Source organism: Dendrobates tinctorius, unplaced genomic scaffold, assembly GCF_039654945.1.
Source record: "Dendrobates tinctorius isolate UK_male_01 unplaced genomic scaffold, ASM3965494v1 ptg000189l, whole genome shotgun sequence".
In the NCBI taxonomy this organism is placed as follows: Eukaryota; Metazoa; Chordata; class Amphibia; order Anura; family Dendrobatidae; genus Dendrobates; species Dendrobates tinctorius.
Genome location: NW_027361856.1, coordinates 3,185,498 through 3,211,609, shown reverse-complemented (window position 1 = coordinate 3,211,609; position 26,112 = coordinate 3,185,498). Strand labels below are relative to the sequence as shown.

Below are 26,112 nucleotides of genomic sequence, written 5' to 3'. Positions count from 1 at the left end.
TTTGGTTCCAAAATTGTGCTGATGTAAATTAACCATGTGGGAAATGTTAATTATTAAGTATTTTTTGTGACATATCTCTGTGATTTAAGGGCACGAAAATTCAAAGTTGGAAAATTGCAAAATTTTCAACATTTTCTCCAAATTTCCATTTTTTTCACAAATAAACACAAGTCATATCAAAGAAATTTTACCACTATCATGAAGTACAATATGTAGTAAGAAAACATTTTCAGAATCACCGGGATCCATGGAAGCATTCCAGAGTTATTAATTCATAAAGGGACAGTGGTCAGAATTGTAAATTGGCCTGATCATTAAAGGGGTTATCCACTACTTTAAATTAACCCCCCAATGTATCCCCCGGGGCCCCTAATGAAGTTTGTAAATACCTTATATCGCCTATAGTGCCGCTCACAGGCAGTATCTATGGCCACTCACAGGCAGCACGTGACCCAGCACTGATGTCACGACAAGTGAGGCGTGACTCAGTGCTGGGTCCCCGCGGTGGCTGCTGGGTTGTGGGCGGGGTTACCCCCACATCACACCCAGCATCCACCGTGCGCTTTCTCAATGAATGGGCACACGGTGGATGCTGGGTGTGACATGGGGGGATAACCCCACCTACAGCCTGGTAGAACGCGCAGAAGGAGGAAGAGGGACCTCCGGCTGCTGCCAGCACTTGACGGTACGTCAGCGGAAGCAAGAGCCGGCTGCAGCCGGGGGTCACGTGCTGCCTGTGAGCGGCCAGTGATAGGCAACATGAGGTATTTACAAAATTCATTAGGGGCCCCGGGGGTATACATTGGGGGGTATTTAAAGTAGTGGACAACCCCTTTAACATGCAAACCACGCTTTGGGTTAAAGGGGTTAATAAAAGAGTCTGTGTCACTTTTTTCAAATAAAGGACTCTGCTCTGGAAGTGTATTTTTGTATACAATATCACTATGGGGTTAGTAGTGGGGGTGTCTTATAGACGTCTAACCATTACTAACCTGGGCTTCGTATCAGCTGCCAATACAAGTCTGACAAGATCTCCAATACTGTCAACCCACTTGCCAACGCAACAGAGCAAGTGGGAAGTGTGAAGCTAAGTGCCAGATTTGGAGCATCTTATTGATGCGCCTTTTCTGGAGTAGCTGAGAGATGATGTTTTTAGTCTGGGAGGAGGCCAATATCCATGACCCCTTCCTAGGCTATTAATATCAACCCACAGCTGTCTGTCTAGCAAAATGGAATAAAGTTTGGAAGTTCTTATACAAGGAATTTGGGATGTGAAGTTTTCTCTACTTTTTTCACAGATCACTTTTCTCATGAAAGAAGCCAAAGTTGCACTAATAGACACAAAAACTCACCTGTGTAAATCGATGCCTCACGTGCGGCCACTGGCATGTTTGATGTATTAGCCACTAGTGTTGTCCTCTTCATAATTGATTCCGTTTTTCCATCTACCTCCATGGTAAGCTGAAGCAAAGATGCAGACAATAACTTCATCACTTCAGTGCATACATTATTCGGAAGTCCTGTCTTCTGAGCTTTGTATCTAAATGAAGATACACAACTGCCAAGCTCTGTGGTTCTGCCCTGATGTGCAACTGCCAAACTCTGTGCCTTACCCCTCATGTGTAACTGCCTAGTTCTGTGCCTCACCACTGATTTGTAACTGCACTTCACCCCTGATGTGTAACTGCTGAGCTCTGCACCTCACCCCTGATGTGTAACTGCTGAGCTCTGTACCTCACCCTTGATGTGTAACTGCTGAGCTATGCACCTCACCCCTGATGTGTAACTGCTGAGCTCTCCATATTTTGTCGGCATCACCTATGGCCCATGTTATGGAGGGTGCTGGACCCCCAGCCTTGTTTCCGCGCCTTCATGGGCGCAGTAACCGCACTGAAGGGTCCTCATCTCCATCCTCATCTTAAAGTCCTGATCGGCGCCGTCGCTCTGCACGCTCTCATAGCAGGCGAAGCAGGCATTTGTCATACCGCTAAAAATCTTCTAGACATAGTCGCTGATCCAGATCATCTTGCTGGCGATCACCTTCCTTGTCTGACGGATCGAGAGGGAATTTGCATCATAGTTCGTCGCTCCCCTGGAATCTCTATGGTTCCTGATCATTCTCAGGACGTGGCTATTCCTGCTCAGGTTGCTCAGGCTCCTCCCATTCAGTCATTTCAGCAACATAGTAACACAGTAACATAGTTTTGAAGGCTGAAGGAAGACCTTATGTCCATCTAGTTCAGCCTATTTTTAGTGCAGCTGTTCTGCATTGTTGATCCTAGGGAAGGCAAAAAACCCACAGAGTAGATGCCAATTTTCTCCATAGGGAAAAAAATTCCTTTCCCTAAGCTGGGTCAAACATCTACTATCTATCTATATTATGTTATACGTAACCTTCTATACTGTTACTCACAAGAAAAGCATCCATTCCTTTCTTAAATTCAATCGGTGAGTACCAGTATGCAGGGGCTAGGGGGGAGGGTTCAGGTTTGCTTCCAGCCTTAAAAGCGATATTGAATCAATTTCCCACCGGGTCCAAAGATCCTAGTTAACCCCCGTGCGTTAGACAAAACTCCTAGAATAGATTCCCCTGCTCGGTCCAGCGTACATAAAGATGCGTTTTTCTGCGGCATATGCCCCCTTGGGACTCAATTAGACGATTAGATTTGGGCTAATGATTATGTTGCTATTTGGACCCTTGTGTCCCCTGACACGCAATCAATAAAGAACGGTGCCCCGCGGAAAGCCCATTTGAACGTAAACCAATAGTCGCAAAAATGATTAATAATTGGTTACAGGTGATGTTCATTATGGGCTGTGTCATGAGCCAGAAACACCCAGAGCACTGCTCTGAGATGTTCATATATATGGACACCATTTATAATTCATAAAAGGCCCACGCGGTAGCGCTACGTTGAAGAATTCAGGAGGAGTTTAGCCCTACAACCTTATCTGCATTGGGGAGAAAGAGCGACGAATACATGGATTCGACTTATGTTGGCCCCAAAAGTTTCACCCCCCTTTCACATGGTAGCATCTGCCCATACTTCTGGAGCAGGGTCAGTGGCCATCCACAGACCCGGCTCCTGTTGGTTGTTCAATGAAGGGCACTGTCATTTTTTCGGATTATGCAAATACAAACATGAGTGTTTGACTTCTGGAGGCCTCCATGTGTCAATCAAATGCCCTCGTCCCTCCTTGAAATTGCCCACAAAATCCAACAACCATTCAGATCCTAAGGACCCCAGTGAGCATAACCACGATGGGGCCTTAGCTCGACATCTACCCCAATAAGGAAGTGGGAGCTCAGTTGTGCTTCGGTTTCAGTTAGGGTTTTTTTGTAAGGAGGTCGACGAGATCATAGTACCTGCGTGCCAGGTCTGGAACTAAAAGGGCTGCATCCACTTTTTCCGGGGGGAAGCTTGAGAGAGCTGGACCTTCTCCTGCAGCCTGGGGGAAGCCCTAGTGAGACCGAGCTTCCTGCTGTCCCAGGAGGGCGGGAGAACCTGAAAAGGGTATGCAGCATCGGAGGCATAAAAAGAGAAAGCGCACGAAGCAGTGGAGTCTGGCACTGGCAGAGAACAGTGCAGAGGGCAGCACAGAGAGCAGCATGCAGAGCGGTGAGCGGCACGCCCTGCTTCTCCCACCAGAAGGTACCGATGTGGCGACGGGCCATATAGAAGGAGCCCCGGTCGCCTGCAGAGAGAGTCGTGCAGAGCAGAGCTGTGCCAGTGGAGCAGAGCCGTGCCAGCAGAGTGAGCCATGCAGAGGAAAGCCGTGCCAGTGGAGTGGAGCCGTGCCAGCAGAGAGAGTCGTGCAGAGCCGTGCCAGTGGAGCAGAGCCGTGCCAGCAGAGAGCGCCGATCCAGCAGAGCAGAGCTGTGCCAGTGGTGCAGAGCCATGCCAGCAGAGAGAGCCATGCAAAGCAGAGTCATGCCCATGTAGCAGAGCCGAGCCAGCAGAGCTGTGCCAGCAGAGCAGAGCCGTGCAGAGCCAACAAAGCAGAGCCGAGCCGAGTTTTGTAGCAGCCAAAGAGAGGAGTGCTCTGTCCCGAGAGTACCAGCGGCACGCATTCGAATGTCCACCGTCGCCCACCGTCAACAACGGAGACCATGGAGAGCGGGACGTGCAGTGTGGGTCCGGTGTCTGCCATAGAATCAGGTACCGTATACTACTTTACTGTGAGTACCGCACACACGCTGCCTAAGAGGGACCGCATACGAGACTGACAATTGCACCCTGACATTGCCAGCTGTTAGTTGCCCTGACCTTTGTGACCTGACTTCACCAGCTAAGATAGTTAAGGAGCCACGTTGGACTCATACAGGACTTTGGCCCTCACCGTTGTTTAGCCACTACAGTATATGGACTAGGGACAGTGGAAGATACCGGAGACCGACCACTGTCACCGGAAGACAGGGTATTGTCATTTGCCGGACCCCACTAGAAAAGATACCGCACCCGCCGTTGCTGGCGCTATTGAGTATGTAGCAGGAGCTGCAGTGTTGGGACTTCTTGATATGCTTGTTACCGAATTATCGTTATTTCAACTGTTGTACTTCACTTTGCCCTTTATACGGTTTAACCCTTCACCTCCCCATGAGGAGTATTCCCCTCTAAATAAACCTTAATTCTTACAGATAAGGTTCAGAAAGAGGTCTCCCTAGGCAAAATAAATGTCCATTCTCCACCCCATCATTTTACAATTTGCACATTTCGCCGTTAGAAGTTGTTCCTAAAAAAGAGCCTGGCAAGTTTCAGCTCGTTCAACCCCCTTTTTACCCGAAAGGATTGTCGGTAAACGTCGATATTACAGAAAGCAATGCGCCGGTCACATACGTTTCCTTTGATCGGGCTGTCATGTTGATCAAGGATGCTGGCCCAGGGGCTTTAATGTCGGAATCAGATATTGAGTCTTCTTTCAGTCTTTTGCCAACTCATCTGGATTGTCATCACCTGCTGGGTTACTTTTGTAGACGGTTCTTACTATTACGACACATGCTTGTCTATGGGTTGCTCTATTTCTTGCTTTTATTTCAAATAATTTGGTACTTTCCTAGAGTGGGTACTCAAATATGAGACTGTTCCCAAGCGATTACCCATTATCTCAATGATTTTTTGTTTGTAGATCCAAAGGACTCCGGTTCCTGCCAGATTTTGTTGGACACTTTCAGTAGTTTTATGTCACGCTTCGATGTTCCTGTATCCGAAGAAAAAACTTTTGGTTGTTCCACCATACTATCTTTTTTAGAGATTGAGATCGATTCCACGGCAATGGTTTTTCATCTTCCATCTGAAAAAAATTCAAAACTGCTGCCATTGATTGAAGGTTTTTGCTCTGTCTGAAAAGTTACTCTACGACAGATGCAGTCATTGTTGAGGCTTCTCACATTTGCATGTCGTGTAATGCCCATGGGAAACCTTTTTTTATATGGCTGTCTCTGTCAATCAGAGGTATCAAGCTTCCCCATCACAAAATTCATATAAAACCACGTTTGCAAGCTGATTTGCTGGTCTGGAAAGAGTTTCTCTTGTCCTACAAAGGTCACACATGTTTTCAGTCCCCGGAAGTCACTAATGAGGATCTCTCTCTTTTTCTCATCCAGCAGGGTCCTCAGGTTTTGGTGTTATTTTGGGAATCATTGGTGTACAGAACGTTGGCTGGAGTCCTGGATCTCCTCAGGCTGGGTAAAAAATCTCACTTTGTTAAGAGTTCTTCCCCATTGTCATGGCTATTGCCATCTGGGGATAGGCAAATTTGTTTTTGGGCAGATAATATGAGCATGGTACACTGCATAAATCACCTGGCATCGTATTCCCCCATGTCATCAAACTGCTTAGGTTTTTGATTTTACAATGTTTGAATTTTAACATCTGGTTCAGAACTCAACATATCCCAGGTACTAACAATGTAATCGCTGACTCTCTTTCTCACTTTGATTGGCAGAAATTTGAGGACTGTCTGCTCACAGTCAATCTGGAGGGGCACCCATGCCCGTCCCTCTTGTGGCAAGTGGTGGAGGACATTTAATAGACCTGGTGAGATCCTCTACATGGCATTCTTACGGTAAGGCGTGGAGGGAATGGTATGATTTAGTTGGGGACAGACCGATTTTTTTCCTCCCAGGACATTCATTTGGAAGTCAGTATTGATTACCTACTTCATCTTCAATCCATGGGGGCATCTGGGCCTGTTGCTCAGAACATCATATCTGGTTTGGTTTTTTATTTCCGCCTTTTTGGTTGGATGGATGTTACCAACTTTTGTGTCATTTGTCAGGCTACCATAGGTCAGAAGAGAGGGTAGATTCATCAGGAGAACAGATGGCCGACTTCTTTCAATTTGCTTACCTGTTTGGGTAACGTCACCTCCGTCATCTGTTCCTCTAATTTTGTCTCTGCTTTTTTATCTGCCACTTTTGGTAATGCATTTTCCAGTGCTTTACGTATCAGTGAGTTAATTCCTGCGTCAAAGCATACTTTGGGTGTATTCGTCATGATGGCATCTCCGACTGCGATGGGGATCTTCGTATTCGTATTCGTAAATCCAAGACTGACCTATCAGGTCTGGGCTCCTGGGTGTCTCTTTTTGCATTTTCTGGTCCTATGTGTCCTTTAAATTTAGTTCACAATCATTTAGCAGTTTGCCGTTCTGGTGATGCTTTTTCTCCCATGAGGATGGTTCCCCCTGATGGTATTTCAGTTTCAATCTCTCTTTTGTAAATCCTTATGTGGCACCCCTGAGGGTCCAGTCGCCACAGAGGTATTGCACCTCAACCAGAGGTGTGGTATCCCACCTTGCAGGTAAGATGGAGACACCTAACCAGGCTCTTACACAACACTGCATCCACCACAGACTAAAGCAGCAGGTGCTCCTTTATCCCTGCTGGCTAGGAAAGAGTGTTAGAAGGTGGGTGGAGCTTGGGTTCAGAGCAGGAGAATAGAGGGAAGTGAGGACTGTCTCCCCTTTGGGATGGAAGTAAGAGGATGTGTGAAGCAGCTCTCTGTCAGTAGGGGCTGCTGGAAGAAGTTCTGGTACAGACTGAAAGACTGAAGGAAGCTCCTTGGAGTGGGAAAGGGATTCCCAGAGGCACGAGTGGAGAGTGCACCCCGTGGGGCTCGTTCCACACTGACGGACGTCGCAGAAGGGTCTCGGCCCCTTAGCCTTGTGGAGTGTACAACAGGGCTCAGCTAGCAAGCTGACAGCTGTGGCAACTTTAGGGGCCACAGCCAACTACCACAGTTATCTTTTCTGGAAAGGCAGCCAGAAAGGATCAAGGAAACGATTTGGGCACGTTATCCGACAGGATCCGCAGCTGCTGGCCGGGGACAATGACTGTGAGGTGCTGGGAAGGAAGAGGAATGGAAATCAGCACAGTGAGATAGCCAGGGAAGACATATACTGACAGGGAGTTCTGGAAAGGTGTTCTCTATGTGCCTGGAAGTTGGCTGGATCCCTCACCTGGAGGACGTAGTACCAAGTGGGCATCGCCGGCTCTTGAGAACTGTGAGTAAAGCTTTGGAATTGCATTCATCTGTGTCTTCTGTCTTCTTCCTGTGTCACCTACTCAGCACTGCTACATCTCTTGCTTCTCATTACTTCACCATCTCTCAAAATCTCTCATCTGCCCTTGGACTCAGCTCTGCCTGTGGAGAGCTATTCGAACTCTGCTGCATCACACCATCGGTCCCAGAGGATCTGCACTGCAGCGCTGGTCGCTTCTGGTCAGATACAACAGGTGGCGTCACAGACACTTAATACAAAACTCTTTATTTTTCATCCCTTGTAAATATACCCCGTTTATTGGACGCCCAGGGCCACGGACCGGGTCACCGCCGCTGTGACACTGACCCTTTAAGAAGCGGCCCAATATCGAGTATTCCCCACTGCCCTGGTGGGCGCTCCACTTACTTCACCTGGGCCTCCCCATAGTGAGTTTGGTACCCACTCTTTCAGTATTGGAGTGGTGACAGAGGCGGCCCAGTTGGTTTGTCTGACCCTGAAATTCAGTGTATTGGTAGAGGGCGTTCCTCTTGTTTTTCAAGGTATATCAAACTGGATTTATTCTCCATTAACTTCAGTGTTTGTTTTTGAGGAGGTGCGAAACCCGTTGTGTGGATTCTTGGGCATTCATACATTTTATGGCAATCACAAAGGGCAGAGTGTCGGCCAGGTGGAAGAGGCCTTGATTTCCACGGCATTGATGTCTTTTGGAGATGAACCAGGGGATTGACCTGGTCTCAGGTTCCCCCGAAGTTGTTCGCAAAGCTTGCGCCGCTTCATCTCCCATAATTTTGGTTGTCCATGCGGCCAGAAATGATCTTTCCACTGTAAGGGGGTGAAGCACAAGAGAACTCAGAAGGGGGGTTACCTTCTCTGCTCCTGATCTGGAACCACTTGGCCAGACAGCAGGCTTACTAGGGGGAAGACTTTCTGCCCTGGACGTGCTGGGTCATGTGACTGCTGGGAGGAGATAGGAACAGGAAGGAGGGCAGCCTGAGAGCGCATGAAGCTCAGAACAGCGTGTACAGGGGACAGGGCAGGTTGCAGCTGCACACAGGGGAGAAGAGAGAACTCCCGTTCAGAGGACAAATCCAGGGTGACTGTGCAGAGAGACTGCATCTTGTGAGTACATGAGACCAGAGCCTGTAGTGACTGGAGAGGTGTGCTTTGACCCCATGCAGAGACAATGACCCCCGTGGGTAGCCCTGGTACCTGTGTTGTTGGTGCAGAGCCCCTGACTCCTGTTGAGAGACTTATAGAGACACAGAGCACCATACCTGCGGAGAGACTGCTAGTTTTGAAGCATAGACTCATAGCAGGGGGACCCGGAATGCCTTGTGTTCCCCCTGCTTTCTTTATTAACCCCCGAGACCCCTGTTGTGGGTCCTTAGAGACTGCAGAGCCTACAGCGACTAGAGAGACGACAAGTGCCGCTGCTGACGGCACCGACGCGGGAGAAGACGACCCTACAAGCAAGTACTCAGCAGACTGATAAGTTCCAAGAACACCCGTTTCTAACTGTTATTCTTTTTGAGTATTTGATATACTGGTTTAAAACCAGTTTAACCCCGACTGCGCTCTCCCTGCGAGGAGTATCATATCCCTGAAAACAAAACCCTTTAACTTTTGATCTGTCTCGGTTCTGTGGTGACATACCCACCACCTAGCCAAACTACTCACTATGATGCATTCGGATGTTGATAAATTTCATGGCTTCTTCCCAGAACTAACTTTAGTCTGGTTGGAGGTTATTTCCCATGTTGCATGGCAAAGTGTGAGAGATGTGGTGGCTGTAGAGTGCTCGAGGCACACGCTAGACGCGCGCATGTCCTGCTTTAAACACTTTAAAGCCAGAGTGGTTATCAAGCATCATCAGCTGGAGGGAGGCAATTCTAGTCTGATTTTGCCTGATGGTGTTCATATCACAGAAATAGGATTGGATATTTTTCTCCCTGGTCTACAGGACAGTATTGAACAGGCCTTGTACCAAATGGATGGGGGTCGGAGCGCAGTATAAATACTTTGTTCCTCCTTGGTGGTCAAATTGTTGCACCATAAGATTTTTGTATGTACGAAGTCAGACTTGGGCTGGGAGTCCAGCTGGGCATATCGATTCGTACCTGTTCTTATGGCCAATTGTGCCTTATCGGTGATTTTGATACTTACGTGCTGTGCACGCCCCATTCGCTGTAACTGACCATTAAAAGAAAAAAGTATTTGGCTAATTATGTTTGTTGTCTTTTATTACATGGGACACTCCAGGGGGAAAAAAACATGGTTTTGTGGGTCTCACCAGTCTCAGTATTTCTCTGCAACTGTTACCAAAGTTCTTCACAATCACTTCATCTCTTCATTGCACACATTATTTGGAAGTTATATCTTCCCATCTCTGTGCATCAATGCTGATGCCTAATCTATTAAACTCTGTGCTTCAGTTTAATCTGTCATTTCAAAGGTTTGACCTCAGTCCTGAAGTGTAGCAGCTAAGCTCTGAGCATTAGTTTTGATGTGTAACGTTGCAGAACTGGCCTCAGTTTTGAAACGTAACTACTAAGCCCTGTGTCTCGAATTTAATGTACAACTACATGATACCTCAGTTTTGATTTGTTTTCAAATAATTTTATTGGTTTTTTAGAAATAAACAGGGTAGGGAAAGGAAGGTAGGAAGGGAGGGAAGGGAGTGGGGAATAAACAACCTTGTACAGGTACGGAAAAATTTTTTAAAAACTAGAGAACCCACAAATAGGCATAGAATAACATATATCGAACAACATAAAAGAAAAAAAAAATCGACAATCCTTATTATGGGGTAACATTCTTGGAAGGAGATACAGCATCCCTGTACTAAAGCGCCCAGGTTTAAACTTCAAAATATAGTGCCTCTTGTTAAGTCTATTTGATATGAAATTTGTTGTTCCAGGTCTTCCATTTTTTTGAGTATTTGTGAATGTGATTGTTGTTAATCGCAAATCTGCGTTCTAAATCACTGTGTTGGCCTATCTTGTCAAGTATGACCGAAAACTTGGGAACCTCTGCTTTCTTCCACCATTGTGCTAACATGGTCTTGGTCACTAAGAGGATGTGTATGATAATGTGTCTTACCGAATCATCAAATTGTTCCATGTCTAATGAAAGAAGTGCTCTTTCGGGTGTAATTGTGAAGTCCTTAGCAATGAGGTTAATGTGCTGTGTGACTTGAAGCCAGAGGTTTTTGATTTTTGAACAACCCCAGAAAATATGGTAGAGGTTCCCTTGGTGTCCACAATCTCTCCAGCACAAGGAAGATAGCTCTGTGTTAAAATGCGATAACCTCGTCGGGGTATAGTACCATCTATTTAATAATTTGAAATAACTCTCATGAAGACCCATTGATATGTTGGAATTGTAAGTGTTTTTGATGGCATCGTTCCAGTTCTAGAGACGGATATCAGCACCAAAATCGGACTCCCATCTCTTCATGTATATGTTTTTGTGGCTCGTTAGGTCTTTGACGACAGATCTATACAAATTACGCAGACTCCAGAGGTTTTTATTTTTAAGGTTGCACAATAGTGAAGATAGCATTTCATAATTCAAAGTCTTCCCTTTTATGAATTTCCAAATTCTATCTTTCAACATGGTGTAAAAGACTAGCTCAGATGACGGTAAATTATATTTAACCCTGATCTCACCGAATTTCAGGAACTCCACTCCACTAAAAACATCCCCCACCCTTTTAATTCCAGATTTCCCCCAAACCTCCGGTATCGGGAGATCCTTTTGATTTGTAACCTCCTAGATCTGGCCTTAATTTTGAGTAAATACTAAGCTCTGTGCCTCAGTTTTGATGTTTATCCTCCTTGTTAAGGTCTGAGTCCCAATTCATAACTGCAAAGCTCTGTGCCTCAGTTTTGATGTGTAACCTCCTTGTTCAGGCCTCAGTAGTAATGCGTAACTGCTAAGCTCTGCCCCTCAGTTTTAATGTGTAACCTCCTAGCTCAAGTCTCATTTAAAGATGGCAACTGATACATATCACATTAAAGGGAATCTGTCACCCCATTTTTCGTGTATCAGCTGACGGCATCGCCATCGGGGGCTTATCTACAGCATTCTGTAATGCTGTAGATAAGCCCCTGATGGCGGTGCCGGCAGCTTATAGGCAAAACAATTGGTGACAGATTCCCTTTAAGTAAAAGCTGTTTGTGGCCAGGTGCCACACACAAGTGACCCTCTTACAGATTGATGGCAGGCATTTGTGGTCTTTCAGTATACTCAGATGGGTTATTTATGGCCTTACCTCAGGGAAATCTCTCAGCACCTCAGACATTTCATTGCCACGCTCTCCACAGCCCACATAGACAATCACATCACTATTTGAGTATTTGGAGAGGGCTTGAGAGATGACTGTTTTCCCACAACCAAAAGCTCCAGGAATTGCTGTTGTTCCACCTAAGACACATCTGGAAAATACAAATATGATCTGTATTATAGTGAAAAGTGCCATCAATGCCTCAATTGTTTCACAAAATGCTCTGGAATAAATCCGCCTATACTTGCAGATCTATAGATTAACGCCCTCTGTTTGCAGGTGTCCTCACCTTAGACACAGGTGACTGTGCTTGGAAAAGGAGCAGATACTGCAGCCCAGCTTAAAATATGGTTCTCCTCTAGAGCCATAGCTCTAGCAAGCAGTTCCCTGTGTAACACTACTCCCAGATACTAAAGAAAGGATTTGGAGTCAATGAGATGGCACAAGAGGTGCCCACGGTCATCAATATGGTCACCATCTATAGCTCTAGGAGACTACTGTAGGTTAATAGGTTAAAGGAAGTCTGTCAGCAGAAACTGACTGGTCAAACTAAGCACAGCACCTTGAAGGGGAATTAAGCCTAATAAAACCGTAATGCCTAAATCGTTGCTGTCAGAATTTTATCTTCATTCAGTTGTGCTAATTAAGTGCTCAATGCACCTTTGGCAAGGGCGGACAATTCACGTCCCTTCCCAGCTTCTCGTTTGGCATGCTTGATGGTTCTAGATCAACAGGAGATGGAGGAAGGGGGAGAAAGAAGAAAAATCAGTAGCTGAAAAGTTGTTCTGAAAAGCTTGGCCAAACCCAGGTTGTACCCAGCAGGTTTATCAATAAAGAAGAAAGTCTGGCAAATGGATCAGTGGCTGGGCATGAAGGCACAATTTATAGTCAGACAATGTTCCTCATACAAAGTGCTGTGCTTGGTTTGAAGTGAACAGTGATTTTTTTTCCTGACAGACCCTGAAATACAAATAAAGCATGAAAGACATACGGAAAGAGGGCATCCAGGACTCTCTGCCCAGTCAGCAGGGGGTTGTTTGCTGGGAGTTTTTCTGTGGTTGGACGAATCTGTCGGACGGGCCATACTTGGATCATGGTCAGCTTCTCCTTGATGCCTTCAAAGTCTAATTCCATGACCACATCCTGACAAGAGAATTACAGGGTTTGCTTGGCCATTGTGTGTATGTCTACTCATCACGCTACTGAATGGCTTGGGTATCATACCGACACATCGTAGTTCCCCGGCGGTGCAATGTATGTGACTGTGCCGCAGCTGCGTGGAGGAACCATGATCTTCTGTTTGATGAGTGAGTTTTCATTGACTATTCCATAAATATCTCCTCCAGTGACGTGACTCCCGGCCTGCGAGAGAAGACAAACTGTAGGATTAGGGCTTCTACCTGGAAAGTCTTGCTCTAAATTACTAAAATTCAGACGAGAGTCAATAATAAAACTTTCCCCTCTGGGAATTCCTATAAAGCATGAAGTGATATGTGGTCATGACTAGCCAAAGTCTGGCTCCTAGAGTATGCTTATTTTTTACAGTTTGATATACAGTTGTGTGAAAAAGTATTTGCTCCTTCCTGATCTATTCTTTTGCATGTTTGTCACATTTAAATGTTTCAGATCACCAAACAAAGGTAAATATTTGACAGAGAAAACACAAATAATCACAAAATTTAGTTTATAAATGAAGGTCTTTATTATTAAAGGAAAAAGAAATCCAAACCTACAGGGCCCTATGTGAAAAAGTGATCACCCCCTAAACATGATAACTGGTTGGGCCACCTTTGGCAGCAACAACTTCAATCAAGCGTTAGTGATAACTGGCAATGAGACTTTTACAGCGCTCTGTAGAATTTTGGTCACTCATCTCTGCAGAATTGCTGTAATTCTGCCACATTGGGGGTTTCCAAGCATGAACCGTCTTTTTAAGGTCATGCCACAGCATCTCAAGGGTAGGACTTTAACTAAGTCACTCCAAAGTCATAATTTTTTTAAGCCATTCAGTGGTGGACTTACTTGGACTTACTGTTGTGTTTTGGATCATTGTCCTGCTGCATAACCCAAGTGTGCTTCAGCTTGAAGTCATGAACAGATGACCAGACATTCTCCTTCAGGATTTTTTGGCAGACAGCAAGTCTTTCAGGTCCTGAAGCAGCAAAACAGCCCCAAACCATCACATTACCACCACCATATTTTACTGTTAGTTTGATGTTCCTTTTCTGAAATGCTCTGTTACGTCTACACCAGATGTAATGGGACATACACCTTTCAAAAAGTTTAAGTTTTGTCTCATCAGTCCACAGAGTATTCTCCCAAAAGTCTTGGGGATTATCAAGATGTTTTCTGGCAAAACTGAGACGAGCCTTTATGTTCTTATTGCTCAGCAGTGGTTTTAGTCTTGGAACTCTAACATGCAGGCCATTTTTTGCCCAGTCTCTTTCTTAAGGTGGAGTCATGAACACTGACCTTAACTGAGGCAAGTGAGGCCTGTAGTTCTTTGGATGTTGTTGTGAGGTTTTATTGTTCCTTTTTAGATGCGTAGTCGCTGTGCTCTAGAGGTAATTTTGGTCAGCTGACCAATCCTGGGAAGATTCAACACTGTTCCGTGTCTTCAACATTTGTGGACAATGGCTTTCATTGTGGTTCGCTAGAGTCCCAAAGCTTTAGAAATGGCTTTATAACCTTTCCCAGACTGATAGATCTCTATTATTTTGTTTCTCATTTGTTCCATAATTTCTTTGGATCGCTGCATGATGCCTAGCTTTTGAGGATCTTTTGGTCTACTTCACTTTGTCAGGCAGGTCCTATTTAAGCGTTTTCTTGATTGAGAACAGGTGTGGCAGTAATCAGACCTGGGTGTGGTTAGGGAATTTGATCTCAGCTTCGTAAAGATGTGATAAACGACAGTTTACTTTATGATTTAAGGGATGGGGCAATCACTTTTTCACACAGGGCCCTGTAGGTTTGGATTCTTTTTCCCTTAATAATAAAGACCTTCATTTATAAACTGCATTTTGTGATTACTTGTGTTATCTTTGTCTAAGATTAAAGTTTGTTTGGTGATCAAAACATTTAAGTGTGACAAACATGCAAAATAATAGGAAATCAGGAAGGGGGCAATCACTTTTTCACACAACTGTAATTTATGAAGAGTGTAAAAAATGAAATAATGACCGTGTCTCTGCTGGTGGATATTACCAAAGGAGTAATCATTCTTTTGAAGATGTAAGTAAATGTACGCTCATCGCCTATTATGCGGTTACTTACCCTGATGTTCTTATCTGGAATAAATTCCCATTTAATATCGCGTGATAAAGCAGTCACATTGATTCCGCGAGGGATGTAGATGCTTTTCGTCAGTTCTGCAATATCTTTCAATGGTCGTTGGATCCCATCAAAGATGTTCCCCATAATTCCAGGGCCGAGCTCTACGGACAGAGGCTTTCCAGTCCTCAGGACTGGGTCACCAACAGACACTCCAGCTGAAGGACTCAGATTAAGGAAAGATTTTGGTATGCATGGGGAATTTGATAGGCAAGTCAAATAAATTGGCATTGAGTAGAGATGGGCCAACCCAAACAGTAAAGTTTGGCGTCCATACTAAACAACTACTGTTCAGGCACGGACAACAAACACGGACTTCTCCAGGAAGTCCGTGTTACTGTTCAGGTTCGGCCCCCCGAACACCGGGTGCTTGTCGCGCTGTCATGCACATGACAGCGCGACAAACACTGCTTCTGATCAGTGGTAAAACCATCACCGCCAGTTAGACAGCCGCAGATCCCATGCTGTCAAATGACAGTGTGAGCCCGCAGCAGTGATCAGAGGTATAAAGTTTAACTCCAGTGTGGGTTCCTCTGTTTTTTTGACAACCAGCCAGTCAAAACTCTCAGCTGGAGGCAGCAACCCTCAGTTGTCAGTTTCAGCAAGGCTGGTTATCAAAAATAGTGGGGTCCCCATGCCATATTTTTTAATTATTTAAATAAATAATTTTAAAAACCGGCATGGGGTCCCCACCATTTTTGACAACCAGCCAGGCTAAAACAGACAGCTGGGGGCTGGAATTCTCAGGATGGATAAGGGCCATGGATATTGCCCCCAGCTTAAAAATAGCAGCCTGCAGTCACCCAGCTTAAGGTTGCAGCCTGCAGCTGTCAGATTTGCCTGGCTGGTTATTAAAAACACAGGGGAATAAATGCCATTTTTTAAAATTATTTATTTACAGTGCAAGAGTAGGCTTATGAATATTTCCATCAGCCACCACCTACTCTCGCTGTTATTAGCGGCAGCAGGCGTAGTGTGATGGGTGCAGTAGTCCCATCAGCTGACACCAGTGACCAGAGGTAAACTTTATACCTTCGATTACAGCTGCACACTCACTCTCTTTGACAGCATGGGAACCGCGGCTGTCTTGCCGGCGGTGATAATTTTATCGCCGTCAAAAGTGGTGTTTGCCACGCTTTCATGCACATGACAGCATGGCAAACACTGGATTTTTGGGCCCCCCATTAAAGTGAATGAGGTCCAGGATTGGATCTGGGTACACTTCTGGGTAAACTTTTTGTAACTGTTCGTCCGAACCGGCCGTACCCGAACATCCAGGTGTCCGCCCATCTCTACCATTGAGATTTCAGGAAATCCATGGATCCACATTTTATACCTGAAGATTTTTATTATCTTCAGAAATTTCCATAGAATAAGACAATGTCCCCATAAATTGCCCCTTTCTCTTCCTTGCAATAAAGGAAACACAATTTATCAGCCCTGGAAGCTTTCTTGTCTGCAGCGCAGCAGGGCAGGTTTCTTCATTGGCTTGAGAGGGGAGAACAGCACCACCCTAAAGACTGCATTTTGGAAAGGATACAGGTCTCCTCATAAACCTGAATTGTAGCCAAGTCGCCTTCTAGTCGGATGATCTCACCCACCAGCTCAGAGTGACCCACACGCACCAGCTCGTACATAGCTGCCCCTGCCATCTGCGCTGCTGTCACCACTGTGGGAGATGGAACACAAGGTGTGAGACAGACCATGGAGACCATGGAGATAGCACAGTAAATACCACTCTGGAAAAAAATGGCAGCCAAAGGAAGGTGTCACAATAATCAGGCAGATGGTGGAGTTAGGAGGAGAAACTGAGGGGTCTGGAGGTGACAAGGGCTATGGGTATGTACACACGATCAGTAAATTCTGCGAGTTGACCGCTGAATACCTGTACAGCATCCAGCCAGCAGCGTCCAGCTGTTACAGCATATTGGGTGGGATTTCAAGAAATCTCATGTCCACTATGCGTCCAGAGACGCCCGCGGCTCCCCCGCACAGACGGATATGAGGCGTGTCTCCCAAGACAGCAGGGTGTCTATTTATCTTGTGGAGACACGAGTCTGTGCTACAGAAATTTCACCCATAGAATGTGTTGGATGCAGTGAATCTGCAAAGTTCAGTGATCACAGAGGAGTAACCTGCATTCATTAGCCAGCAGCGGACATGCACTGTGTCCAAAACGCTGCTAGTCCCAGATCGTGGGCACCCAGCCGACAGAAAGGTCAGAAAATTCTGTAGGTGATAGTGAAGTGTGGAGGTGACAAAGGGTCTACATTTATCTGGAAAGAACAGACTTAAGGTGAAGGTGTAGGGGAAATGGGCCAACTTATGGACCGGTCTGCAGTGGGAAGGTTAATGTGCAGTGTGCAGTGCCGAACATAGACTGCTGGATATGAAGGTGGGAGACAGCTAGGCAGAGGTGAAATACTGGGTTTTGCCACTATGGGGAGACCAAGGACAGCAGAAACAGCAGAAGGTGTAGTACTGCAGTTTGGCCACAAGATGGGAGCAGGGAGCAGTGAGGACAGGGCTTAACAGCAGCTTAAGGCTATGAAACCACAAAGTCATGGGGGGCGGGGTTACAGGTGCTCTAGAGGGGGAATTCCCAGGGAGGGGTTATATACTGTAGTTGGGGAGAGTTCCAGAAGTAGTCAGTCCAGGGAGAGGAGCTTAGGAGTGAAGAAGACGGGAGGGAGAGGCAGGACAAGAAGAAGCTCCGGGAAGGACTGGTGAGGGAGACGGTCAGGGGGGTGGCCCTGACAGGAGAGTCGCAGGACAGAGAGAGCCCGGGGGTACCAGAGACGGATGGACTTGGACAGGTGAAGCGCTGTGGTGGTAGGCCTAGGGCACCCACAGTGAAAGAGCAGCCAGGGACGTCATTCAGGAAGACAGAAGAAAGGGAAAGGTACCCGGGCCTGTGTGTGGAGCTCGTTGTGCAGCAGCTGTGTGGTGCTGCGGGCGTTGAGAGGACGGCCAATAAAGGAGGACCTGTTGGACGCACATCAGTCTCTGTCTCAGTCTGTTCGCGGTGAAGAAAGGGGCCACCCCCGGTCGGCACACGTATCTACATTGGTATGGGCATGGAGAAAGCAAAGTATTGGAGAAGACAGACGTCTGTCAGTTGTGAATATGTCTGGAAGGATCAGAAAGGTATAGAGATATCAAAAATGGCAGGAGCGGTGTAGAAGGTGACCAATGTTTCTTAAGGAGACAGAGTTCTGCAATAATGGGTTTGAAGGGCACAATGTTCTGCATGGTACACTTTGAAGGAAGCGAAAAGGTCTGGAGTAGGGATGAGCAAACCTGAACTGGAAACACAGAGCATGGACATTTTACTATATGCTCAGTTTCCTGTTTGGGTTCACCAGTCTAATAAAGCTTGTTGAAAGACTAGCGCAGCCAATCAACATGCCCTCAGAGTGTGCAAACTTCCAGAGCTATCACATCCATGACAAGTGTTGGCCAGCACAGCATGTGACCAGCCTCCATTATGCTCCCATTAGTGTAGGGATAGGATGCAGCTGGAGTGAGGGACAGAGTCTGACTGTGCACTCTGCAAAAGAAATGCTGTGTGTACCCTGAAACCTCTATATGTGGTAGTAATGTGCTAGTGCTGTGTTGAAAGTGATTCTGTGTGTTCTGAATCCCCCAATCTGTGGGAGTACTGTCCTTTAAGATGCTGTGTGCACTCTGCACCCCCCGCCTGTGGAAGTACTGTCCTTTAAGCCACTCTGTGTACTCTGCATCCCCCGTCTGTGGGAGTACTGTACTTTAAGCATTTGTGAGTGCTCTGCACCCCCCTCACCTGTGGAAGTACTGTCCTTTAAGATGCTGTGTGTACTCTGCACCCCCCGCCTGTACTGTCCTTTAAGCTGCTGTATGTACTTTGCACCACCACCTGTGGGAGTACTGCTCTTTAACCCCTTACCTACAATTGATGTAATATTCCGTCCATGTGACCATGGACCTAATTACCATGGACGGAATATTACGTCATCGCGATCAGCGGCGCCCACGTGGTGAGCGCCGCTGATCGCGGCCGAGTGTCAGCTAATTATCATAGCTGACACCCGGCACAATGTGTCAGGGGCGGTCACGGACCGCCCCCGACACGTTAACCCCTTGCACACCGCGATCAAACGCGATCGCGGTGTACCGGGGGTTAAAGGGAAGCATCGGCAGGGAGGGGGCTCCCTCCGTGCTTCCCTGAGCCCCCCACGGCAGCGCAATGTGCAGCGCTGCTGCGGGGGGCTCTTTCCCTACAGGCCCCCGGATCCAAGATGGCGACGGGGGCCTTCGGGGGCCTGAGGAAGCTGGCTTCCTCAGTGCCTGCAAAGCGCAGGCATGAGGAAGTCTGCAGCAGTGCCTGTGACAGATCGCTGATCTGTCACAGTGATCTGTGATGTGACAGATCAGCGATCTGTCACAGGACAGCGATGTCCCACCTGGGACAAGGTAATAAAGTAAAAAAAAAAAAAAAAAGTGTTAAAAATAATTTAAAAAAAATCGCTAAATAAATCAGTAAAAAAAAAAAAATATTCCCCAATAAATCCATTTTTTCAAAATAAAAAAAAAACAAAAACAATAAAAGTACACATATTTGGTATCGCCGCGTCCGTAATGACCTGCCCTATAAAACTGTCCCATTAGTTAACCCCTTTGGCGAACCCCTTAAAAAATAAAAATAAAAAACGAAGCAAAAAATAATGATTTATTATCATACCACCGAACAAAAAGTGCAATAACGTGCGATCAAAAAGACGCATATAAATATGCATGGTACCGCTGAAAATGTCATCTTGTCCCGCAAAAAACGATCCACCATACAGCATCATCCGCAAAAAAATAAAAAAGTTATAGCTCGCAGAATAAAGCGATACAAAAATAATTATTTTTTATATAAAATAGTTTTCATTGCAAAAAACCGACAAAACATAAAAAAACGACATAAATGAGGCATCGCTGTAATCGTACTGACCCGAAGAATAAAACTGCTTTATCAATTTTACCGCACGCGGAACGGTGTAAACGCACCCCCCCAAAAGAAATTCATGAAACGCTGGTTTTTGTTCATTCTGCGTCCCAAAAATCGGAATAAAAAGCGATCAAAAAATGTCACGTGCCCGAAAATGGTACCAATAAAAACGTCAACTCGTCCCGCAAAAAATAAGACCTCACATGACTCGGTGGGTCAAAATACGGAAAAATTATAGCTCACAATATGTGGTGATGCAAAAACTATTTTTACAATAAAAAGCGTCTTTTAGCGTGCGACAGCCGCCAAACATAAAAACCGCCATAAATCGTAAATCAAACCCCCCGTTATCACCCCCTTAGTTAGGGAAAAATAATAAAACTAAAAGAAAATGTATTTATTTCCATTTTCCCGCTAGGGTTAGGGTTAGGGTAGGGTTAGGGCTAGGGTTAGGGTTAGGGCTAGGGTTAGGGCTAGGGTTAGGGTTAGGGTTAGGGCTAGGGTTAGGGCTAGGGTTAGGGCTAGGGCTCAGATTAGGGTTAGCGGTGTGTTGAGGTTCGGGTTGGAGTTATAATTGGGGGTTTCCACTGTTTGGGCACATCAGGTGCTCTCCAAAGGCAACATGGCGTCTGATCTCAATTCCAGCCAATTCTGCGTTGAAAAAGTCAAATGGTGCTCCTTCCCTTCCAAGCTCTGCCATGTGCCCAAACAGTGTTTTACCCCCACATGTAGGGTATCCGCCTACTCAGGACAAATTACAAAACAACTTTTGGGGTCCAATTTCTCCTGTTACCCTTAGGAAAATAAAAAATTGGGGGCAAAAATATAATTTTGCGGAAAAAAATGTTTTTTTTATTTTCACGCCCAGGCGTTATAAACTTCTGTGAAGCACTTGGGGGTTCAAAGTGCTCTCCACACATCTAGATAAGCTCGGTGGGGGGTCTAGTTTCCAAAATGGGGTCACTTGTGGGGAGTTTCAATAGTTTAGGTACATTAGGGGCTCTCCAAACGCATATGACACCCGCATACCAATCCATCAAAGTCTGCATTCCAAAACGTCACTACTTCCCTTCCGAGCCCCGACGTGTGCCCATACAGTAGTTTTCTCCCACATATGAGGTATCAGCGTACTCAGGACAAATTGGACAACAACTTTTGGGGTCCAATTTCTCCTGTTACCCTTGGGAAAATAAAAAAAATGGGGACTAAAAGATGATGTTTGTTGAAAAAATACGATATTTTTATTTTCACGCCCGGTCGTTATAAACTTCTGTGAAGCACTGGGGGGTTCAAAGTGCTCACCACACATCTAGATAAGTTCATTAGGGGGTCTAGTTTCCAAAATGGGGTCACTTGTGGGGGGTTTCCACTATTTAGGTACATCAGGGGCTCTCCAAACGCAACATGACACCCGCAGACCATTCCATCAAAGTCTGCATTCCAAAACGTCACTACTTCCCTTCCGAGCCCCGACGTGTGCCCATACAGTAGTTTTCTCCCACATATGAGGTAACAGCGTACTCAGGACAAATTGGACAACAACTTTTGGGGTCCAATTTCTCCTGTTACCCTTGGGAAAATAAAAAAATGGGGACTAAAAGATCATGTTTGTGGAAAAAATACGATTTTTTTATTTTCACGCCCGGACGTTATAAACTTCAGTGAAGCACTGGGGGGTTCAAAGTGCTCACCACACATCTAGATAAGTTCCTTGGGGGGTCTAGTTTCCAAAATGGTGTCATATGTGGGGGGTTTCTACTGTTTTGGTACATCAGGGGCTTTCCTAACGCGACATGGTGTCTGATCTCAATTCCAGCCAAAAACGTCAAATGGCGCTGCTTCCCTTCCGAGCTCTGCCATACGCCCAAATAGTGGTTTACCCCCACATGTGGGGTATCAGCGTACTCAGGATAAATTGCACAATATCTTTTAGGGTCCTGTTACTTTTGGAAAAATAAGAATTGAGGGTGAAAAGATCATTTTTGTGGAAAAAATATGATTTTTTAATTGTACTGCTGTACGTTATAAACTTCTGTGAAGCCCTTGGGGGTTCAAAGTTCTCACCACACATCTAGATAAGTTCCTTGGGGGGTCTAGATTCCAAAATGGTGTCATTTGTGGGGGGTTTCCACTGTTTTGGTACATCAGGGGTTTTCCAATCGCGACATGGTGTCCGATCTCAATTCTAGCCAAAAACGTCAAATGGCGCTGCTTCCCTTCCGAGCTCTGCTATGCGCCCAAATAGTCATTTACACCCACATATGGGGTATCAGCGTACGCAGGACAAATTGCACAATAACTTTTAGGGTCCTGTTACCCTTGGAAAAATAAAAATTGGGGGTGAAAAGATCATTTTTGTGGAAAAAATATGATTTTTTAATTGTACCGCTGTACGTTATAAACTTCTGTGAAGCCCTTGTGGGTTCAAAGTTCTCACCACATATCTAGATAAGTTCCTTGGGGGGTCTAGTTTCCAAAATGGGGTCACTTGGGGGGGTTTCCACTGTTTAGGTACATCAGGGGCTCGCCAAACGTGACATGGCGTCCGATCTGAATTCCAGCCAATTTTGCATTGAAAAAGTCAAACGGCGCTCCTTCCATTCTGAGCTTTGCCATGCGCCGAAACAGTGGTTCCCCCCCAAATATCAGGTATCAGCGTACTCAGGACAAATTGCACAATAAGTCTTGCAGTCCAATTTCTCCTGTTACCCTTGGTAAAATAAAGAAAATTGAACCTGAAGTATTTTTTTTGTGAAAAAAAGTTAAATGTTCATTTTTTTTAATATTCAAAAAATTCCTGTGACGCACCTAAAGGGTTAATAAACTTCTTGAATGTGGTTTTAAGCACCTTAAGGGGTGCAGTTTTTAGAATGGTGTCACTTTTGGGTATTTTCTATCATATAGACCCCTCAAAGTGGCTTCAAATGTGAAGTGGTCCCTAAAAATAAAATGGTGTTGCAAAAATGAGAAATCGCTGGTCAATTTTTAACCCTTATAACTTCCTAACAAAAAAAAATTTTGGTTCCAAAACTGTGCTGATGTAAAGTAAACATGTGGGAAATGTTATGTATTAAGTTTTTTGTGTGCCGTATCGCTGTGATTTAAGGGCATAAAAATTCAAAGTTGGAAAATTGCGAAATTTTCAAAATTTTCGCCAAATTTCCGTTTTTTTCACAAATAAACGCAAGTTATTTGAATGCAATTTTACCACTAACATGAAGTACAATATGTCACGAGAAAACAATGTCAGAATCACCGGGATCCATAGAAGCGTTCCAGAGTTATGACCTCATAAAGGTACAGTGGTCAGAATTGTAAAAATTGGCCCGGTAGTTAACGTGCAAACCACCCTTGGTAGTGAAGGGGTTAAGCCGCTGTGTACTCTGCCTCCCCACCTGTGGGAGCACTGTGCCTTTAAGCTGCTGTGTGTACTCTGTGTGGCGCCCCTGAGAGTTCAGTAGCCATAGAGGTACTGCACCTCAACCAGAGGTGTGATACCCTACTCTCAGGTAAGGAGGGAGCACCTCACAGGACTCTAATACCTGCACCCAACACACACCCTATAGCAGCAGGGCATCTGGATGTACCCTATAGGAGGATCTCAACCCTTCCTGGGTGGTAAAGGGTGTTGAGAGGTGAGTGGAGCTAGTGGGATGAGAGCGAGAAAAGAGTTTAGTCAGGAGTCTGTCAGTAGGGGAGGAAGTGGAAACATGTGTGTGAAGCAGCTCCCTGTCAGGAGGCGCTCTAAGGAAGGAAGCTCCCTGAAGAGGGAAGGGATCCTAGAGGCACAGGCAGATGTCTAAGGGGCTGTTCCACACCAGCTAACGTCTGGTGGAGGGATCAAGTCGCAGTATAGGGACTGGTCCTAAAACTAGTGGAGTGAACAAAGGACTCAGCTAGATCAACCAGAGGCTACGAGCATTGCAAGTGCTGCAGTCAAATCCACAATTATTCACTGAAAAGGCAGACACATAGGATCCAGGGTCCTAGAGGTTATTCCCGACAAGAACATGTAAAAATAATCCCAAAATATTCTTTATCTACATAAATAGTAAGAAGCTAAAAAATGATAGTGTTTGTCCCCTTAAAAATAGTCTGGGTGAAATGGTGGATGAGGATGAGGAAAAAGCCAATATGCTAAATTACTTTTTTTCAACAGCATTTACACAATAAAATCCCATTAAATGTCACCTGCCTAACCCAGCAGGAAGTACGGCGGCGTCTAAAAATCACTAAAATTGACAAATACCCGGGCCCGGATGGGATACACCCACGAGTACTGCAGGAATTAAGTACAGTCATAGATAGACCTGTCATGAACTCATTTTCTGCTTCACCAGTTGAGAGTTCCCCTTTCATTCTCCCTCTGGTGGTGACAGGAGGTAGTGCGGTTGGTTTAAGTGGTAGTGATCTGCCACCTGATGAGGAAGATAATGATTGGATCTCTGGAGTATCAGACTGGATATAAGACAGCCGACGCCCTATCCTGTTGCTGGTGATTCAGTCTGCTTCTCAGGTCCTGGGCTTCAGCTCTCTTCCAGTTTTCTCAAGTTAAGTTTGTTTTTTGCTAATGTTCACACTTGCGCTTGTTGGTCAATTCAGTTTTTTGTGTAATCAGTCTGCCCCTGCTGGGGTTATGCTGAATTTCCACTCCTATTAATCAGTATTTGCCATTCTGCTTTTTGTTCCTTATTAGATTGGCCTATTTTTTGCTCTGTCTCAGAATATTTCAGAGTGCTGATATAGGTTCAGAAGTCTAGTGACTTCAGGGATAATTTTGCTATCTGAAGTGTTGGACAATATTTTTGTAGGTTTCTTTTTGGCAGATGGCAGACAGTGTTTTTCCTTTCCTGTCCTTTTTAGTTAGCCAGGCCCCATCGTTTGCTCAGCCTATTTTCCTGCCTTTGTTTGTATTTTCATCTTTTTTCACCGTCAATACATGTGGGGGGCTGTCTTTCCTTTGGGGTCTGCTCTGGGGCAGTTAGTTTTCCTTTTTTCCTGCTTTAGGCTTATGTAGTTCTCCGGTTGTGATGAGACATCTAGAACCATCATAGGAATGCTCCACGACTGCTGCTAGTTGTGCGGTTAAGATCAGGGATCTGCAATCTGCTTAGTTACCAACTTCTCTGGTTTTCTGAGACTTAGCTTGTTGTGTTTTTTTACTCCTCGGTTACACATTCATAACATAGACCATTATTTTTAATCTTTAAAGATTCCATAATAACAGGTTCTGTACCACAGGACTGGCGTATAGCAAATGTGGTGCCAATATTCAAAAAGGGGACAAAAACTGAACTTTGAAATTATAGGCCAGTAAGTTTAACCTCAACTGTGGGTAAAATCCTGGAGGGTTTTCTAAGAGATACTATACTGGAGTATCTGGAGAAGAATAACCTCATGACCCAATATCAACATGGGTTTACAACGGACCGTTCCTGTCAGACTAGTCTGATAAGCTTTTATGAAGAGGTAACTTCTGGACTGGACAAAGGGAATGCAGTGACGTGGTGTACATGGACTTTTCAAAAGCTTTTGATACGGTGCCACACAAAAGGTTGATACATAAAATGAGAACAATGGGGATAGGGGAAAATATGTGTAAGTGGGTTAAGAGCTGGTTCAGGGATAGGAAACAAAGGGTGGTAATTAATGGAGCACACTCGGACTGGGTCACGGCTAGCAGTGGGGTACCACAGTGGTCAGTTTTGGGCCCGCTTCTTTTTAACATATTTATTATTGACCTTGTAGGGGGCATAGAGAGTAGAATTTCAATATTTGCAGATGACACTAAACTCTGCAGGCTAATCAATACAGAGGAAGACAATTTTATATTGCAGGAGGATTTATGTAAACTAGAAGCTTGGGCTGATAAATGGCAAATGAGCTTTAATGGGGATAAATGTAAGGTCATGCACTTGGGTAGAGCGAACAAGATGTATAATTATGTGCTTAATTGTAAAACACTGGGCAAAACTGTCACTGAAAAAGACCTGGGTGTATGGGTGGACGACAAACTCAC

The 26,112-nt window shown here is 45.3% G+C and overlaps 1 protein-coding gene across 1 annotated transcript in view; it reads right to left on the bottom strand.

Annotated features, from left to right (window-relative positions):
- Positions 1-26,112, bottom strand: part of LOC141055625 (V-type proton ATPase catalytic subunit A-like) — a 210,287-nt gene that overhangs the window by 79,167 nt on the left and 105,008 nt on the right. Inside the window, exons 3-8 of the mRNA XM_073552273.1 lie at positions 16,662-16,790; positions 15,065-15,279; positions 13,016-13,153; positions 12,783-12,934; positions 11,780-11,942; positions 1,353-1,461 (exon numbers count right to left, since the gene is read on the bottom strand). Of these exons, the coding sequence (XP_073408374.1) occupies positions 1,353-1,461; positions 11,780-11,942; positions 12,783-12,934; positions 13,016-13,153; positions 15,065-15,279; positions 16,662-16,790 (906 nt within the window). The remainder of the gene's footprint in view (positions 1-1,352; positions 1,462-11,779; positions 11,943-12,782; positions 12,935-13,015; positions 13,154-15,064; positions 15,280-16,661; positions 16,791-26,112) is intronic.